General features: G+C 33.4%; 3 protein-coding genes across 3 annotated transcripts in view; all 3 read right to left on the bottom strand.

Annotated features, from left to right (window-relative positions):
- Nucleotides 1-4,564: 4,564 nt before the first annotated feature.
- LOC140447003 (zinc finger HIT domain-containing protein 1) lies at nucleotides 4,565-5,325 on the bottom strand. The gene is made up of 2 exons (XM_072539591.1): nucleotides 5,186-5,325; nucleotides 4,565-5,050 (listed from the first exon to the last, which is right to left on the bottom strand). Exons 1-2 carry the CDS (start codon nucleotides 5,227-5,229, stop codon nucleotides 4,606-4,608), a joined length of 489 nt encoding a protein of 162 aa, XP_072395692.1. The 5' UTR covers nucleotides 5,230-5,325; the 3' UTR covers nucleotides 4,565-4,605.
- Nucleotides 5,186-5,571, bottom strand: Tfb5 (transcription factor B5). Its single transcript, XM_072539592.1, has 2 exons — nucleotides 5,487-5,571; nucleotides 5,186-5,434 (listed from the first exon to the last, which is right to left on the bottom strand). Exons 1-2 carry the CDS (start codon nucleotides 5,561-5,563, stop codon nucleotides 5,245-5,247), a joined length of 267 nt encoding a protein of 88 aa, XP_072395693.1. The 5' UTR covers nucleotides 5,564-5,571; the 3' UTR covers nucleotides 5,186-5,244.
- A 3,075-nt stretch (nucleotides 5,572-8,646) lies between these two features.
- The window catches only part of Thor (eukaryotic translation initiation factor 4E binding protein thor), a 43,538-nt gene continuing 31,503 nt past the window's right edge, over nucleotides 8,647-20,681 (bottom strand). The window contains exon 2 of the mRNA XM_072538384.1: nucleotides 8,647-13,075. Within this exon, the coding sequence (XP_072394485.1) occupies nucleotides 12,858-13,075 (218 nt within the window). The 3' untranslated portion in view covers nucleotides 8,647-12,857. The remainder of the gene's footprint in view (nucleotides 13,076-20,681) is intronic.

Raw genomic sequence — 20,681 nt, 5'->3', positions numbered from 1 at the left:
TGGTATATTAATTTCTTCATTTATATATGGCATATCACTTCCTATGATATTTAGGCCAATTGGGCCAAGCTTCCAACAACAGGGAAATATGTATACGAGGAAGTTATAATTATTATTCACTGGGGGAAGTTATATGTACCAGTGCACTAGTGGACATCACAAGGAAGTCAACTCTCTGCTAAATAGATATATGGATATAGTGATAATGTCTTTTTGTCGACTAGAGTGGCAAAAACTTCAATTTAATGAATGATCCGATTTTTTTAATTTTGTAAGGCCCTACTTGTGTACTTCTTAATTCTCTGATTATAGATCTATAGTAACTTGGAAGTAGTAACTTTAATAAGACAGTCATTTTTACTTACAACTGATGTTATGACACAGATACAATGAACAAATTCTTAAATAATAGTACTAGAAGACTCAACAACTTTATGCAATGTTCAAAACACTAATGAAGCTTTTATTTTATCTTTCAATATTATTTTGATACATGTTTTCCTGAACCTAAAATATATGTATTTGAACAGAAGCAGAACTGTTATCGAATAACTCTGAAAGTACCATGTTACAAGTTGCACTTTTTCTTGGACGGTATACAACGTAATAGGCATCTTATTAATTATTGACGTGACAACGTCTTAACGGTTGTGGCTCGGAGTCATTCATGAAAAAGTGTAACGCCCGCTCACGTCTGTTACAGTGAGTCACCGAACGAGAGAGAGGCCCGCCGGACCGGCGAATGCCTTGCGTCTCTCTCCCACTCAAACATGATCGGTCCGCTGCGCGCGCAGCACTAGAGAATTAGGCGCGTTGAATCGGTGCGTGCTTCCATGCTTGTGTCTCTGTCAGTGTTGTTCCGTCTACCGATTTTTCGGTAGATCTACCGAATTTGATTCCTATCTACCAAACTGCCCCTTGAATCTACCTAATTTTAAAACAAATATCACAATGACTTGAAAATAAATTCGGATAATACAATTTATCTTTTTATTTCTGTTACCATCAAAAAACTTTTCAGTGTAACCTAATACTTGGTATTTTTAATACGTTTGTATTAAAATTCATTTGATACTTCCCTATAGTGTTTAAAAATATATTTGCAAAGATGCAAAGAAAGCGAAATACCCCGAGATTCAAGTTCGTAATTTTATACCTAATAATAACATATTGTATAAACATCATTCCGTAATCATAATCATTCACACACGTCTCTTCAATTCTCAAAGAATCTCAAGTATCAAGTGATAAATTATTAGCTAAATGACGGTGTGTGTGCTGTCGGTTTTCTTTGACTGCCAACTTAATCCATTAGCAGATAATGGTTGTTACATCTATTTGAACCAGAACGTTTTAACTTTCTGTAAATATTATGACCTATAACTATTTCTCAAAATATTATTAAACCTTATTTGTATCATAATAGCTGATGTGAGCATTTGGTCCCAATAATTTGATTCTTTATTTATTAAACAAAATTCAATGAATTATGGTTATTTCTAATAATTAGTTCAGCATAATTATTTAAGGTCTTTAACTTTTGAACCATTAAGTCGCCACCATAATGGGAAACTTTTCTATTTTTAGTTTTATGGAAAAAAGTTATTCTTTCTAAAAAGTTCTGAATGATCTAAAACTTAGAATACAATCATCAGATATTAAATTTTTTTAGTAATATAGGCAGTTTATCAAAAAATATGAATTTTATGTTCATATTTTTTGACAAACCTCGTGTATATGGCTCAAAAAATTTAATTGATGATTGATTTTAGGTTTTAGGTCATAAAACTAAAAAAAAATTCCATTATGGTGTACACTTAATTGGACGCACTGTATTATAATATATATATATATATATATATATATATATATATATATATATATATATATATATATATATATATATATAATTTACGTCATTGCATATGATCTACCGAAATCTACCGAATTTTGCCGAAGGCATCTCCCGATATTGGATAAGCTCCACGAAACATCACTGGTCTCTGTCTTTCTCGAGCGTTCTTGGCGTTCAAGACACATTACAGCAGAAACACTTCCTTTCATTTCATATTTCTCCTATCATCGTCCTATCCTCAACAAAATCACTCAAATAGAAATTAGTTAAGTTTAAGTTTACATGTACAATGTTTTAGTAAACAAAATATATTTCTATAGTTAAAATTTGTGCAATTCTTATTTTCATTCAATTCCTTGTTCCTATTGTGCAATTTAATAATATTCATATCAATAAATATTCTACCGAGAAAAAGACGTTGTCACGTAAAATCTTCGCCCGTAAAACCGACTTTACAGGCAACCGATTTTTTTGTTTATTCTTTCAGAACTTCGTTTGAAATTTTTAATGTCAATGTGACAATTACGACAATTCGTACCTACTGTGAAATGCATATAGAGGTGGAAACGCATAACATGTCACAGCGATTGCCTTTGTGTTGTATGGTCAATAAAACAATGTCGTGATCTGTATATCCTTTGGTGACAGTTTAAATTTGATAAAAACAAAGTTGATCATTTCAGCGTTTCTTACCAGAATTAAACTGATGAAGCAAAACATTAGACGGTATGAATTTTCCCAGTTCTTCAATTTTTTCCAGGTAATCTGCCAGGAAGGCGAGGTTTCAATCTATGTCCAACATTTGAATACCGTCTATTCAGATTTTGAAACTAGATTTAAAGATATTTTGACGCTGGTAATACCGCACTGATTATCAATTTATTTGGTGACATTGTGGAAACAGATGTTACATTACAAGAAAAATTGATTGGAATAAGCACCAACGAAGAACTTAAAGGTACGGTTTAGAAACGGATATCAAAAATTCTGGCTTCAAAAAGACATACAAGTTTTTAATTGCTTTTTCTTCTTCAGATCTAATAGACCCTATAACAAAAAAAGTAACAAACATCATTAACCAAGGAGATTTTTGATATTAAACCTAACTAAATTAATTCCAAATGTTGATAATTTATCATTAAACCATCAAGTTCATCCTTGCCATTAAATGGATTTATGTTTTGCTTAGTTTTTTTCATGTAACAGTTACTATATTTTTATTTACAAAAATTAAATTAATAAATGTGTCACTAGTTATACATTTAAATCTTTCAAAGTGAATAGCAGGGGGTCTTAAAATTGAAAAACATGACAAGGGGTCTATGAGAGAAAAAATTTTGGGGACCTCTGCACTAGACACAGGTGTGGACTTGTTCCGGCCTACTGGAGGATAAAGAGATGTCAAACTGGACCAGAGTATTGACCAAATCTTTGTAACAAATTGCCTAACAACTTAAAGGTTCCTCCCACAACTCAATTTAAAAGTAAACTTAAGGAGATTTAAATAAAAAATGTATTTTATAGTAGTAAAGAATATCTGAAATTTCAATTTGAAGTCAAATTGATAGGTTTTTTATTTTTATGTAACTAGAATTTAAGATTTTTTAACAGAACTATTGTTCCGCTTTTATTTTTGACTTGTGTTGGGCTATTGGCAAACTTACATCAATAAATTAATTGAATTTGAAAATATTGCTAATGGTCTAAGGCAGGGAGAAGAGCTAGCGTGCCAATCTTTAATAGATCGACACAATTTCTCACACCCACTGATATCGTTATAGTGGCCAGAAGTATGGGAGATGTATTGCAGTTTTTTACAAATTTTACGAACGCAGCAAAGGAACTAGGATGTGTTGTAAACAAGTAAAAATCCAAATATAATATGTTTGTTGCTAAAAACCTTCGAAATGTTTAACAGGTAATTCAAATTAACAACTATATCTCTGAGCAAGTCAAAGAATTCATATATCTTGGATCGCTAGAATGAAAAAGTAGAGAATGACCACATAAAAGATGGATCAATGATGTGGAAGAAGACCTTAACATTCCAAGTGTCAGAATATGGAGGGAATTTACTAGGAATTGATGATAGTAGTGGCTTCCCTGCGAGCAGGCCAAGATTCACAAAGCGAATTATGATGATGAATATAATTTTGATACATGCTTTCCTGTATGTAAAATATATGTATCTGAGCAGAAAAAGAAATGTTATTTACTATATTTAATGCGAATTAACCACAATTTTACTTGGTAATACATTTATGTTCACTTTCGTTTTTGAATTTTTTAAATATTCAGTGAGAATTTACTTCTTATTCAGTTGCCAAATTGACTACAACTGGGGTCCAAAAAAATCATATGTTGTTTTATTACTGGGTATCATCTGTCACTAGGACTGGGCAATCTTGCCAAGCATTTTTTTGTGCATCCCTCTATATAGAAATGAAAACTTCATTTATCTTGAAAACTATTAATTTTAAGGAAGAACTTTCTCTAAAAAATGTTATAAAATTTCCTATAAGATACACATGTTCAAATTTTGTCCCTGGTATTAACACAGTGGAGTGCAAAAAAGGCATTTTAAACAAAGATCAATAATTACCAAGATTTGTTTCTTTGATCAGATATTTTTGAGGAAAAAGGGAATACAAAATTATCACTTCCTTATTTTCTTTAGCAAGTAAATGTTTAATGACATCATAAATAAAAAAAAGTTGAAAAATTTATTTAAATAATATTACAATTAAATACTAAGCAGTCCACTTTAAACATCTAGTATCAATATGAGTGTCCATACACCTAATAGAACAATACCTAGTCCCACAAGACAAACAAGAATATTGTCCCAAAAAACCACAAACTGCACAGAAATGTCTAGGAGGAATTGGACTATCCTCACACTGTATATCCATATACGACACCCTCTTATTCATATCAGCGTCCACCCGGTCCTCGTCCACAAGCTGCTGAAAGTTTTTACGATACTTGAATTGGTAATATTCAGTAGTTCGTTCCCTTTTCTTTGTTCGCGTATTTCTGTGTTCTAAATTATCTTCAAACTTGGGAACTTTTTTGCTCATAACAAGATCTGCATGGGGGTCTTCATGGTAATTATCAGATTCAAGAAGTTCCATAACCTTCCTGTGACGACGCTTGCGCGAGGTCTCGTCAACAATACGTCTTTTATCATTTTCTCTGTAATAATAAAATAATATCAATATAAAAATTGTCTATTAAGAACGTCTTTACACTTATGACAAGAATCTTTTTTTCACTTATGACAAGAATTTTCTTTTCAACATAAATCGTATTTTGATATGAATAACTTACCTTATGCGGTTGGAACCGCGTAATGTAGATTTGGAAATAGTCATGGTTATGTATATAATTTATTGACCACCTTTTTCTGCAAGAGGGAAGCTAATTTGGTCCATCAAATCGTCTATTTTAACTTGAAGTGTGTCTAAAATGTCAGCAGAGATGAATAGGTGATGTTCGTCCAAATCTTGAATGATAAATTTTCTTCCCAATTTCAATGTTTCGTCCAAATGAAGTAAAAACTGTTTCATAGCAGGATCACTGAAAAAGTATGTTTTCTCATAAAGGAAAGTTTTGTTTTTAAAATACCTACCATTTCACCAACACACCTTTCATAACATTCACCATTTTGATGTTTTTAATTTGACAAATGATTTTTGTATTTGACATTGATTTATATCAATAATTTGAAGTTTTTGTTATAGTGGCTGTACAATTTGACAATTTGTCTCATTTGACTCATCAATCTATGACTAAATATGTGATAGTTTATGTTTAAATATCTAATTTTGTTTTCCCCATTCAGTAAGCTAATCGCATTATTTCTTGTATTTCAGGCATTATTTCCAGTTACTTTTTGTTAGGCAACTAATAGTACAGCCTAGTCACGATGTTAATCACCAATTTTTAGCAGGTACAATATTTATCAATATTGATGAAAAACCAATGTTTTAAAATTTATCTATTGGTCTTAACCATATCGTGGCCAAAATGTATTTAAAAAAGAAAACCATGATTTACAAGACTCTCTTACACTGGTTTGGGAAATAAACGAGAGAAAGCTTGCACTGTTTCTATAGAGTAATTTATACGTGCCGGTGTAGTTTCCAAGAAGGAGGGGGGTAGCTCTCAACCCTCAACCTCAACGTGGGACAGGTGTGAATAAGGCTTTTGCCAAATAAACACCCGCGGATCAACTGGGAGCATGGCATAGGGAGCATGTCATTACAGGATCGGGGCGGTAGAGAAAAATCTCTTTACCGGTCTGATACTGAATAATCACAGGCGGTAATTATGATCTAACCGGTTGTGATACTGCGAAGCAACCGAACGATTACCGGTAAAAGTAATCCCTCATTTGTTGGTCAACAGCTACGAGTGGAAGAACTGACATGTGGTAGAGCACTTCATTGATCTGGAACTGGGAAATTGACTCCAAAGGCGGAAGAGCTAAATTAGCCAACGGCATTGAGATGTGGAAAGCCACGGGATGACTACCACATTAAAGATCCGTAAGGATATACCCAGGACACCACAATGGCTGAAAATCCAAAACAAACGGCCTTCAGTCCCGGGCACCCCTTAAGTGGGGAGAGGATGCTAAGAGTCTCCTGGTCAGCCCATAATGTCCCAAAAGTTAAAAGGATCGGTACGTGGACCATTCGAAGCATGTACCAAGCAGGCAAAGCAGCAAATATTATTCAAGAAATGACTCACTTGAATATAGGTATTTTAGGATGCAGTGAAGTTCGATGGTCAAATTCTGGAATAAGAATTATAGATGAACACCATATCTACTATTCTGGAGATGACACAAGAAACAGAAATGGCGTAATAAAGCAGTAATAGGATTTACGGCCATATCAGACAGAGAATTATTCGAAGATGCAACACGAGGTCCGACTGAAATAAACAATCTCTACGGCCCAGAAATAACAAACGAATAAGTAACTATGGCCATTAAGCGGATGTAAGATGGGAAATTACCAGGACCTGATGAGGTGTAGGGTGAAATTTTAAAGCTATTAGAGGCACACCTAATCACAGCTGTTACGGAGCTATTCAACAACATCTACGAGACTGGTTATTTACCAAAAGTCTGGCTACTATCAATATTCATTCCACTTCCTAAAAAGCCAACGCTAGAATATGTGAAGATCATAGATTAATTAGTTTGATGAGCCATGTACTTAAAGTATAACTCTCATTCACTCGCGCGTATACACCAAATTAGAAGAACACCTGAGTGAAGTTCAATTTGGATTCAGAGCAGGAACGAGGGAAACACATTTTAATTTGCAAGTTCTAATACAGAGAGCCAGGGATGTCAACTGGGATGTGTATGCATGTTTCATTGATTTCGAGAAGGAATTTGATAAAGTCCCACATGGGAAACTAATCAATATATTAAAAACACCACGACTTGATGGTAAGGATATAAGATTGATGTCAAACTTATATCTCCAATAAAAAGCAACAGTCCGATTAGAAAATGAATTGTCCGAGATCTTCACAGTCGAAAAAGGAGTTAGACAGGGTTGCATATTGTCACCGGCATTATTTAACATATACTCTGAAAACATCTTTAGAGGGGCCTTGGACGAATCAAAAGATATTATCAACTTATAAGTAATATTAAATATGCAGACGATACAGTGTTGCTGGCAGATAGTTCACAGGGGCTCCAAAGTATGATAGATAACGTAGAAACATGTAAAAAATACGGTCTAAAACTAAATTGCTATATATATAAAGCTATAGTAACGTGTTTGCCGTTTAGTAACAAACAAACTTCGGTCTAATAGTGGTCATCGTTTCTCCATTGATTGATTTTTTCTATCTTATTATATTCGTTATTACCTAACTACCCTACCCTTTCATTTGGTATGTCACATGCTAGGATTCGATCAGTTGTTTATTTTGTACTCAGCCACAGGCCTTCTTTAAGTCAATAAATCAAAATTTGTCTTATCTTTTGATATCTAATAGATATTTTTAATCTATAGTGTCCTATGATATCTCGTATGTCGCTATACGTTAATTAATAACGAAGATGCTGTGTAGTGCCCTTTTGGTAGTCACTTTGTTTATTTTTTCTATGTCAATATAATCGTTTTTCCTTCCCCTTTCATTCAACGCATCATACGCTCCAATCGGACTAATCTTGTCTTCATCGTTTTTCCACGGATGGTAGTAGTTTTTGTGGATAGCTGGCGCTGAGGTTTTCATTACGGAAACACAGACAGAATAAGCAAATTATAATATTGATAAACAAAGGCTTTTCAGGCAATTCTGCATCCTCCAATAAGCTAATATTATCTTGATATACTCATTAAATCATTATATCTGGAATAGGTTTGACATTTGACATGGCACATTCGCCAACTTTTAAAAATTCCGACTTGCATTCACCAAAAATTAGACTGTCAAAATTGGAAGTGGATTTTTCATACAAAATTACATACGAGATTTTTCTGACATAGAAGCCGTTAATGTTGTAATTATTTATTGTATCTCCTTTCTTCTCAATCACGTGCATATTCAAAATTGTTGTGTTTTTTAGAAAATTAAACAAAATTTCATATTCTGTTTTATAAAATATTTATCAATTCAATTTTTGAATACTTACAAAACATTTGTTAATCATTGCTGAAGGTTACGCTTTTATATAACCTCATGTTTACAATGGTAAATGAATGCGACAAAAACTATCTAGGACAATAGGTGAAAAACACGGTCATTAAAAAAACAAATAAATTAAGAAAATTATATTACAAAAGTTTCTATAAAATTAGAAACGATCAGTTTTCATTAAAATACAAAAAAAAGGTCAAAATGAGTGTTTAGCACCACGTGCTTAACAATTCCACCAAACTTGTTTTATGTTATCACATCGTTTACGAAAATTATTCGCCTAATAAACGTTTATAAAAATTATACGATATTCGCTATAAGAATCTTGCAAATTTTAAACAATCAAATCTAATTATTTTTAATAAGAATATGGGCACTTTTGTCAAGATAAGATAAAAATAGGTACCAAAAATTCTGACACAAAGATTTAATATCACGACAGTGTTTCTATAACCTTGACCAAATTACGCATATTGTACTACGCAAGTTGTGTAGATATTATCATAGATGGTAATACGAGTAGTTTCAACGTGACATCCCTTATGGTTTAATAAATATTGATAATGTAGTATTCATAGATAGTACACCGAGAGGGAATTAAATTAGGACAAATAGTGGAGAGGGTCTTATATGATGGTAACTTTGGACTATTTTAGATGTATAGATTAGGTATAGATAGAGATACGGTTAATAAAGGTTAAGAACATAATAATGAAGAGTAATGTGATCTGTGATAAAACAGAATAAAACTGAAGTACTTTGTAATTGGTTTTTACTGGCAATACAGTATAACAAGTATGTTAATCTAAATATGATTATACAGTCTTTGGGACTTCTATTAAGAATATGCCTGGAAAATATACCTACACATTATAGTAAGAACTTGATACCGATTGAGGCCAAATGAATGTTTATGTTTACGTATAATGTTTAGGCAATTACCTAAAAATAGGGACCACAAAATTGACAGAAACATATAATTACCAGACATGAAGATATTTGTGATCAAAAGTCTTTGAATAAAGATTATCTATAGTTGATTTGAAAAGGCATTTGATCGCGTTCAGCATACCAGACTAATTACCGCCTTGCAGAGCATCCAACTAGATGAGAAAGACATCAAACTTATTGCCAAACTTTACTGGAACCAAACAGCCATTATTAATACCAACAACAGAGAATCAAAGCCAATCAGTATTGAACGAGGCGTAAGACAAGGCTGTATACTATCTCCCACCCTCTTTAACGTGTATTCTGAGAATCTATTTAGGGAAGCTTTAAAAGATCAAAAAGGAATTATCATAGGAGGAGAAATAATTAACAATATACGGTACGCCGACGATACTGTGATTCTAGCTGAAAACATCGACGATCTGCAGGAGCTAATCAATAGAGTTGACATGGAATGCACAAATTGGGGACTGTCGATAAATATCGATAAAACTAAATACATGGTGACCAGTAAAGTGGATATCGGCGCAACCCAACTGATATTAAACCAACAACCGCTGCAGAGAGTTCAGAGATTCAAATACCTTTGATGTTGGATTACCCAAAATCTAGATCCATCCTTCGAAATTCGATGTAGAATTGAACAGGCAAGAAACGCATTTCAAAAATTCAAGCCTCTATTATCCAATAACTCATTAAATTTGGAAATCCGTAAAAAGTTTACAAGATGTTACGTGTGGTCTGTACTTTTGTATGGATGTGAAACTTGGACTTTAAACGCCGATATCATGAATAAAATCGAGGCGTTTGAGATGTGGTTGTATCGAAGGATACTAAAAATTCCATGGACTAGCAGAACCAGAAACGAAGAAGTTCTTCGAAGAATGGGACATCAACGAACTCTATTAAATATTATTAAGAGGCGTAAACTAGAATATCTTGGACATATAATCAGAGGACCAAGATATGAGTTCCTTCGGCTAATTCTCAACGGTAAAATCGAAGGAAAGAAATGGATAGGACGGAAGAAACTCTCTTGGTTGAGGAATTTGCGGCAGTGGACAGGTTTGACAGCGGACCAATTGCTACACGTAGCGCAAGACCGAGATCAATATAAAAATATTATAAGCATGGAACGCCGACGTTCCGTAGGGATATGGCACTCTAAGAAGAAGATAGTTGTTTTACAAATACAGCGCTGGACACTGACTTTAAAATACGTAGTGCGAAACCAGTTGTATTCTTATAATCAAAATTTTTATAATTCTAAATAAATTTAAGACGATTTATGTGATAGATATATGTGGTAGAATGATTAAGCTACAAGTGTGAGGCCATGGTGGCCGACTAGATCACCAATTCATGTCATACGAACTACGCATAATATTCAGCATGTTTTTATACATTTTTTTAATCAGGACTGCTTTTTGACTGCAAAGATTCCTTTTTGAAATTGAAAATAGGTCAACTCTTTTTTTTAAATATTATAGAAGGTACAGACAAACTGTTTTAAAACATCTTTTTAAAAATCGCATTTACCTCATCGGCAATTACGTAGAGAAATCATAAATATTATAGTAGTTTGGCACTAATATGTCATCTGAAAGCTTCATGCTTCCACATCTTTTCAAAAAGATGAAAAAGTTTCTTGTTTTGCCTTTCATTAAGAGCGTAGGCGAAAATTTCGGGCCAATGCTTTTTAAATGCATTCATTTGTTTCGAATTCTGAGAAAACTAATAAATATTTAAAAAAAATTTAAACTCAGAATGAAAGATTACATTATTACCGAGGGCCAAAAGTAACTTAGAATAAACAAAAGGTTTCTTTTGAATCAGATATTTAAAATTAAAAATACACACCTAATTGTCTCTTCTTTTTCACTCCCGTATCTTACTAAAATAAACATTATAGAAGTTTTCAGGGACTTTCGGCCCTCGATAATAATGTAATCTTTCATACTGCGTTTAAATTTTTCAAAAATACTTATTAGTTTTCTCAGGATTCGAAAAAAATGAATGCGTTTAAAAAGCATTGGTCCGACATTTTATGCCTACGCTCTTAAATTCACTCACTTGAGTTAACTTCAATTCCGGCAAATGCCCGTCCAATTATTTAATTTATAACTTTTTAAGAAGACATGCAAAATAAATTTTTTAAATATTGCTGACACTGGTCATTATTACTTGTTTCTCTGTTTTGCAATTACCGACAGTAAAAATGCTAAAAAATATTATCGGTCTTCCATCGATTTCCGTTCAAAAGATTTAGTAGCAAAGAGCAATAATTTTGCGCCTATTTAATAATGATAATGTTCAGTAGTATAAGCAAACTATCAACATTTACTTCTGTATCTATCAGAAAAATGCATATGATCTGTCATTTGTCATTTATTTTAATCGCCTGAATATATTATGCGTAGATCTTTCGTTAAAAGTAATTTAAAACATTACTTATCAAATACTTCCCACAATACAATATATTGATGTCTCTAAACAGATGATATAGATATAAACTTTACAGGAACCGTCATTTTTTTATTATACTAAACGAACTAAAGATTTTTATTTTTATATACATATATTTCAATTTTATATATTATTGTTAAAAACAATTAAAACGCTATAGATCATTTAAATAAGGAGTTATTTAACATATTGTTGTTTTTTTTTGTAATATGCGCCACATCAGTGATGTCACACAATCATTTTAATTCTAAACAAATCGAATTTGTCTAATAAACATCTTGATTAATTTATAACATTAATTAACTTCCAAATAAATTCACAAAATGAGTAAAAATGACCAATGTTTCTGAAAATGCGCAATTTGGTTTGTTTAGAATCCAAAAATCAACATAACGTGGTGGCATGACGTCACGATAAGAATGACGTATTGTTTTAAACATAACTGGATTTACATGCCTAATTTTGACAACTTACAATTCAATTGTGACTTAATAACGAAGTTATTGATAGTTATAAAAGGTTCCTTTGGAAAAAACTAATACATATATAGAAAGAAATATGTATTTATAACAAAAATCTAAAAACTAAATAGAAAATCTTTGCTAATTTTTGCTTTGTTGTCATTCACCTATTATATTTTGAGTAATAGGGTCGATCATATCATATTCGCTGTCTAATAGGAATAATTCTTTGATTGTGAATTATTCTTCGTATTTCTCCTTCCAGTTATTAAGTAATTGTAATAATAAATAAAATGTAGCCCTATTAAAAATCTTCGAATGAATTATTATGGCGTTTTCTTTTCTTAATGGAAAAATTTGTGTGATTTTAGTGACGGAACCCGCAAGTAACCACTTCCTGCGCAACAATTTTATAATTTTAACATATTCCACTTCCTGACTAGCCGATAATACTAAAGTTCCATGTCGAATTGGTCTTCGGAGGCGTTGTGGTTGTTTTCGGGCTGTGGCTTTCTTGGAGGTAATGGTCTGGAATGGTTTTGTTTTCTAACTACGTTCTTAGCGGAGCTGCCTAAGATGGTGTCTGGAATTTCGAACTGAGGGGGTGTTTTGGAGATTGGAGAGTTCCTTAAGTTCAGAAGGACTGATTTTTCGTATACTATTTTTGTACCTGCAAGATATAAAAATATGTATTAGCAAAATTTATGATAATTTTTAAGGTATTTATATGGTTTGGCGGGCCATGTAAGCTTGCCAGGAAATAGGTTCTTTTCAATGTTAAGTAGTTGAGGGAGAATAACTCACATCTGTCCTTAACGGAGTCTTAGTTTATTCTGATTCTTGAACTGAATGTAAAAATGTATACTTGCAATCACACAAATTGCTAACTTAGCTTCAAGAATCATGTTGTGTGTATATGAACGGTATTAAAAGACAATTTGTGAGACAAGTTTTTAAATTATTTATCCATTTTTGTTTATTCTAAACAAATTATTATTTAAACAAATTATATATAAAACTTCATTTAGAAAGTCTAATAAAAAGCCTTTTTAAAATAAAAAAAAGACTTACATATACAGGGTGTCTCAGAGTAGATTTTAGTTGTTAAATCAATAAAACTCTGTTTCAGAACCTGTTGGCAAAACATTTATTACGAAAATAGACACATAGAACATGTGGATTTTATTTCTTAAATAACACGTCGGTTAGATGTTGACCATCCCGCTCGTAGCACTCTTGCAATCTGGATCGCAAATTGAGAAAGACGCGCTCACACATATTCACTGGAATGTTTATATAGCTTTGCTTCAGCTCTTCGATTGTGGCTGGTGGATTAGCGTAGACGATGTTTTTTAAAGACCCCACAGAAAAAAATCTTAAGGGGTAAGGTCAGGAGATCTTGGGGGAAAACGAATATCGTCATTTTGTGAAATCAGTGTGCCTGGAAAAATTTCTGTTAGGACGTTTATTGAAGTGCTCGCTGTGTGTGGCGTAGCATCGTCTTGCTGGAACCATGTATTGCCTGGATTGTACCCTGCAAAATTATTCAATTCTGGACGTAGCCAATTCCGCAACATGGCAGTGTATCGTGCACTGTTGGCAGTTAGCGTGCGTCCCCTAACATCTTCAAAAAAGTAGGGTCCGATGATCCCCGATGCAGCCATGCCATATCAAACCGTCACCTTTCTTGAATGCAACTGTTTCGTCACTGAAAATATTCCCTTCTAAGCCACCGTCATCCCAAAAACGAGTCATCTCCGCAGAAAAAGTTTTATCAGTAAGTGATCAGTTTCTTTCAAATATTGGCTTAACTGAATTTTGTAAGGGTGAAAACTTAAATCCTTCTTTAAAATACGCTGGATACTAGCACGAGGCAAATTTAGCGCTTGTGCATGTTTGCGAAGTGAACGCCGAGGATTTCCATTCACAGCACGTCGAACTCTTGCAATATTGACAGCAGATCGAATAGTTTTTGGTTTGCTTGGATGTCTTCACCTGGATGACAAGATGTCTTTGCCTTTGCAACTGTATAGGAATTAGGAATTGTTGGCTTTAAAATACGCCTCAACCATGTAGACTGTTTCGTGGTAACTGAAATCCGCACGTGTCGGCTACACGGCTGACATATCGTTTACATGGAATTTCGAACAAGGTCGGCGTAAGCTAAGTTTAAATACTAAAATTTACTTATGTAAGAACTTCTTGTGTATACCATTTTTCGAAGTAAAAACGTTTCACGTCACGATTTATACAAAGTGAAGTTACTTTTATTTAAAATTTCCAGAACATCCACTTTAGAGTTGACATTTCACTAACAAAGCTAAAAATACGACATCCTTAAGGAGCTGCTCGATCTTTCATAGGCGCCAACATGGTATGATAATAAGAAAACATTTTTCTTATTATAATGCCATGTTGGCGCATTACCATTACATTTAATGTAATCGTGATTGCATTCGGAATTTTAGAATTATATTGAATAAATATACAAAAACATTTCTTATTATTAATAATCTAAATTTTATGCAACAATTGTTTAAGTTTAATAATTATTCAAAATAAGCAGTAAGTTGTCGTTCCATCGTTTTCGCGGTCTTCCTACTGATCGTCTTCCTATTGGGGAACCGTCTCTTGCCGTCTTTACTACTCTATTTGTTGTCATTCGACTTATATGATCGTTCCATTCTACTCTTCTATTTCTTACCCAGTTCTTGATGTTCTCCACCTTGCATATACGTCGTATATCTGTACTTCTAGCTCTGTCCTATAGTGTCTTACCATCAATTTTTCTAAGTGTTTTCATCTCTGCTGTTTCTAACATCCTTTTTGTCCTCTCTGTGTCAGGTCTTGCCAGTCCTAAATTCTGGCTTTCGTTTCTTCCCGATATTTTTATTTCTCCATATTGTTTAATTCAGGCAGCCTGCGGCTCTGTTAGCTCTATTCACTTGATCTTCCACTTCCGTTTCGAGCTTTCCGTAGCTAGATAATGTGATGCCTAGATATTTAAACTCCATCACTTGTTCTATTATCTGACCTTCCAGCTCCAATTTACATCTTAATAAATTTGCTGTTGTAACCATGCATTTTGTCTTTTTTGGGGAAAAGCATCCGTTCTCAAAACAATTTCCGAAGTGGAAATTGAAACGTCAATAAACTTACTTTAACCTTTAATTGTGGCTTATTCGCATTTAAATAGTAATTACTTTAACATGCCACAAGAAAATAGCTTCAGAACAATATTAAGAAACACTAGAAAGGTTTCGAAACTATATCGAAACTAAAAACATAACTAATGAGGATCGACCAACTAGTGAACACTGGGAAACGTAAAAGAACAAACTTAAAGATGCAGCAAATAATATACTAGGACTTGAAAGATCACTAACCTGCAATAATTGGTTCGCTACAAAACCAAACCAGAAAAATTCTATTGATCTTTGAGTAATGCAAGAAAAGAGTTTAAATCAAGGCTAAAAATATGTAGGCAAAGAACAATATAGAGAGCAACTTTCCACTGAAGTTGAAGATGAAAATCCACCAGCTCCAACTAGCTTGGTGATTATATCAAAGTAGTGTTAGGTTTGGTCGATCAACAGATTTTTGTCCTGAGGTAAATACTGGAAAAAACCAAAGAATTCAATATCGATACCTACCACCTCTTCATGGATTGTCGTTCTTCAGTGCTACGAAGCAAATACTACGAAGCCACGAACGAATTCTACATTTCCGATAAACTAATATTACTGGTAGGGTACATGCTACCATGCGTAAAGTTGTTTGCAAAGTAAAAATACGGAGTGAAAATTCATAAGCGTTTGAAACGCATGTCGGACTGGGGTAGGGAGATGCGCTGGCGTGTCTCCTTTTCAACATAGTCTTGGAAAGGGGGGTTAGAGACGCCGGAATAGAAAGAAGAGGAAATATTTTTAACAAATTCTAATAAATTGTGGTATGTAGATGATTTAGTCCTAATTGCTAGTATAACAGCATCAAAAGGGATGATTTTTCATTGGAAAAAACCAAAAAATCAACACCCAACAACAGAGCCAGAAACATCGGCCTTCAATTCACTGTTAACAACTCTACCGTTGAAGCGGTGGACAAATTCACATACTTAGGCTCCCTCATTGCCAATGACAACTCCATAACGAAAAAAATCAAACGGAGAATAATTATGGCAACCAAGTGCTATTTTGGGCAGCATAAAACCAATGAAAAGTAGAAACTTAAGCAACAATACTGCCAGTGCTGACATATGGATCGGAAAAATGGATAATCTCCAAGATGATGAAAACCTCTTGCTCATATTTGAATGACGAATCCTAAGAGGAATATTCGGTGGTATCTATGAAAACGGTATTTGTTGAGGAGGTACAACTATATTATATACCATAAACATAAACAGATATCTGGTAGTAATACATAATGTGTCATAAAAATAGGAAGACTAAGATGGGCAGGACATCTAGCAATATCACAGCAGAATAACCCACCTAGACGAATCCTTATGCCACAGCCAGTGGGAAGTAGAAGAGGTAGGACAAAACTTAGATAGAAGGGTGTTGTAGACGAAGATAAATAGAATAGCTCGAAAAATAGGTGCAGCACACTGGCAATGGATAGGGCTGACTAGCGAAATAGATTTCTAAGGCTAAGGTCGAGGCTATACTATAGAGCTGTGGCACCAATGATGGTGATAACTTTCGTGAAAAAATCATTTGTTTTCATCTAAACTTTGTTTTGGAAAAGGTCCAACAATACAATTTTTTTTGTTGGGCAGACATATCTGGTCTGTTATCCCTATATTTTTTCTAAACCCTACGTGGTAATCTCCCAATATTCCCTCTACAAAAATTTTCTATTTTTGTTTTCAACACTATAATGTATAAGAAATAATATTAGCCAAAAAATATTTATAACATAAATTCAAAGTAATTTCATTGCTTTTCAAGCTAAAAAACATAAGAGTTCCGATACACATGAGTCTTCTGACTATCTGGATGTTCATATGTAATATCAAAGTAATATTAAAGTTAGATGATGCGATGTGGCTACATGAATAGCTCTTCCGTTAACTGACACATAGACTTCCACTATTAAGCATAGTCTCCGCCAGCGAATTTTTTCTTTTCTGTTTTTCTACCTCTAACTACTGGCATGGCCAATAAATCAAATTGTCTGACAAACAACGCGTTAATTTATTACAATAATTTTGCAGAAATTAATTGAATGGTTAATTTTTCGAGATTACTAAATTATAGTTTGTTATCGGTTAAAATGTAGGTTATCGTCAAGCGAAAAATCTATTTTAAGTGGTAAAAATATTATTTGTACTTAATTGTAATTAAATATTAGCTTGATTAAATATTACATTACTCAAGATTATATAATATGGTAGACAGGGGAAGAAAACAAGGACAAGAAACACAGCTTTTATAGATAAGTAAACAGTCACAAAATCACATGATGAGTCCTTGTAAATCTGACAGAAAACGATATGGATCATACAAGAAAATATATAAGCAGAGAATAAATCTGCTAGTTAGATTGAATACTGAGTCGATATAAGACAACGAATTTAAGATCACTTCGACAAGAAGAATATTTAAATTGTATTTCCTACAGGAAGAAAATATAAGAAACCCTTCCCAAAGACGCTGGAATGAAATTTCTGGAACAATAATCCACGAACCGATGAGCTCCTATAAAACATCAGACAAGAAAAAAATTAAGAACAAGAACGGATTACATAGAGTAATTGAAAAGAAACAAGTACTTGCAAAATAAGACAGAGGAAAACAAGCTTAAAGTAAGATTTTAACACCCTAAGAATCAAAACCAATTATGATTCACATACACTGAAGAATTCCCCTACGAATTTTTATTTCTCCGGTCAGTCTATTTTAACCCTTGCTGTCTGATTCGTTTATATATTTGAGATTATTCTTATACCTTTACTGTCTATATTCCTGAATTTGCCATATTATGTGGTATTGGATTTTATCGTGTATTTTCGAAATTTATAAAACAGATACACGCTTTTCATTATGTCAAGGCATCGCTGGACAAGATTATTTAATCCGAATAGAGCTTCTCTAGTAAAAAATCCGCGTTGGATAAATTCCAGTTGCAAATTTTCTATAGATTATTTTGTAAATTATTTTCAAAAACAACTTAATTTTATGAGACATTATACTCCAGAGCAATAATCCAAATTTAAGGGGGTTTAATACTTCTCAATAGATAGGTATTTGACGACTTTTTTCGTTAATACATATTTATAGTAAGCAAACTGTTGTGGATGTTGGAAACATAACATAAACATTCTACTATTTCTACTTCCCGCAACATAAAACGCAAACCAATCTTCTATATTGGTTAATTACAAAAGACGCCGTTTAAAATTAATCTTCGTCTAAGCAAGGTATAGTTCGACGTTGAAGAAATATTGTAGACTGAGAGTTAAGTATTTTTATTTTATTTGAGCACAACTGATTTTTACAATATGTACAAAATAGTCTGATTTATGAGGTAATAAAAATTTACATTTAAGACATTTAACAAAATTCGAATTTATAATCCAGAGGCGTACTCTGTACTATTAATAAAGAAATATGTTACAGGACTGTAACACAAATCTATACGTTTTCTGTAAAAACTTGGGCGTGTTTTTTAGAAAATGTTATAAATTAGACAAAAAAAAATGATCAAGACGCTTATCTTCAGTCCTTTATTGAAATATTGACAGTTGCCCGACGGCGTCCAAACACTAAAGATAACAGGAGAAAAAAACACGAACACTCATTTTCATAAATAGTGACAAGTACAGGAGTTTATTTTGTTTGTAAATCTGCATTTTTAAGTCTGCATGCTATAACGAAACTCAGAGTAGGTCGGTTGTTAGTCAATAGTTGAAAGTCTAAAAGGACAATAGATTTTCTAAAAGTACAAGTACCTATTGACATGAGAGAAAAACAAAAACCAGCTAATGCAAATCCTGAAGAAATAGTCAATAAAAAGAGAAATCAAACGATTTCTACCTGGCGAAACCGAATTCAAATTTTTACCACTGTGTTTCCTAAAACTTGCGAAACAAACAGCTGGATAAATTACTCGGCAAGGGAATCTAAAATTGCATTCCACATGCCGTTCATCCTGGTCAAAATTCGTAGTGAATTCATTTATTATTTACTTCATTTGGAGTACCAGAAACTGAATTCACTACGAATTTTGACCAGGATGAACGGCATGTGGAATGAAATTTTAGATTCCTTTGCCGAGTAATTTATCCAGCTGTTTGTTTCGCAAGTTTTAGGAAACACGGTGGTAAAAATTTGAATTCGGTTTCGCCAGGTAGAAATCGTTTGATTTCTCTTTTTGTTTTTAGATGGCGTAGTTACGTCCGTATATAGTTATTTTTTGATAACTATTGTCTAGAACGGGAGAGATTTTTGTTTTGGTTCAGAGCAGTGGCTATACCGTTCTGACGAGACCTAAAGAGGTCGAAATACGTATAAGCGGTTGTCGCTGCCCTGTATCAAAACAAAAATCTAATACCGTCATTATGAAATAGTCAATAGTATAAAAGTCTATAGTAAGTCATTTTCTGCCAAACTAGCACACTACACTTGACGTCTTCTTCTTCTTCCTTCTTGAATGTAGGCTTTAAAGCCTGTTTCTTCTTCAATATTCTTCGTCTTCCTATGCCGTCCCCATTAACGGAGGTTGGCGACCACATTTCTAAAAGTTTCTCTGTCTTTTGCAACGTGGAATAATTAGTCTACAGTGATGTTTGTCCACTCTCGAATATTTCGCAGCCATGACTTCCTCTTTCTACCTATTCCCCTTTTGCCATCGACTCTACCCTGCATGATGACCTGCAGAAGACTGTATTTATCATTCCTCAGTATGTGTCCAAGGTATGCAGTCTTGCGTACTTTTATTGTTCTTAACAATTTTTTGTCTCGATCATTATTAGCCTTCTAAATTGTTTAAATTATCGCACTATCTTTTTCTTGGTCTGCCAATACTTCTTCGTCCATTTGGTGACTTATCTCGTGCTATTCGTACTATCATATCCTCTGCCATTCTACTAATGTGTTCGTTCCACTCCTATTTCCATTTTGTCACCCATCCATTTATATTTATGTCTTCTATATTGCATGCTCTTCTTATGTTTTCGCTTCTCTCCCTCTCCAAAAGACTTTTCCCTGATATTCGTCGAAGTATTTTCATCTCTGTTGTTTCTAGTAGTCGTCTCGTTTTAGATGTGTTAC

The sequence above is a fragment of the Diabrotica undecimpunctata genome, chromosome 7, assembly GCF_040954645.1.
Source record: "Diabrotica undecimpunctata isolate CICGRU chromosome 7, icDiaUnde3, whole genome shotgun sequence".
NCBI lineage: Eukaryota > Metazoa > Arthropoda > Insecta > Coleoptera > Chrysomelidae > Diabrotica > Diabrotica undecimpunctata.
This window is presented reverse-complemented; position numbering and strand designations above follow the sequence as displayed.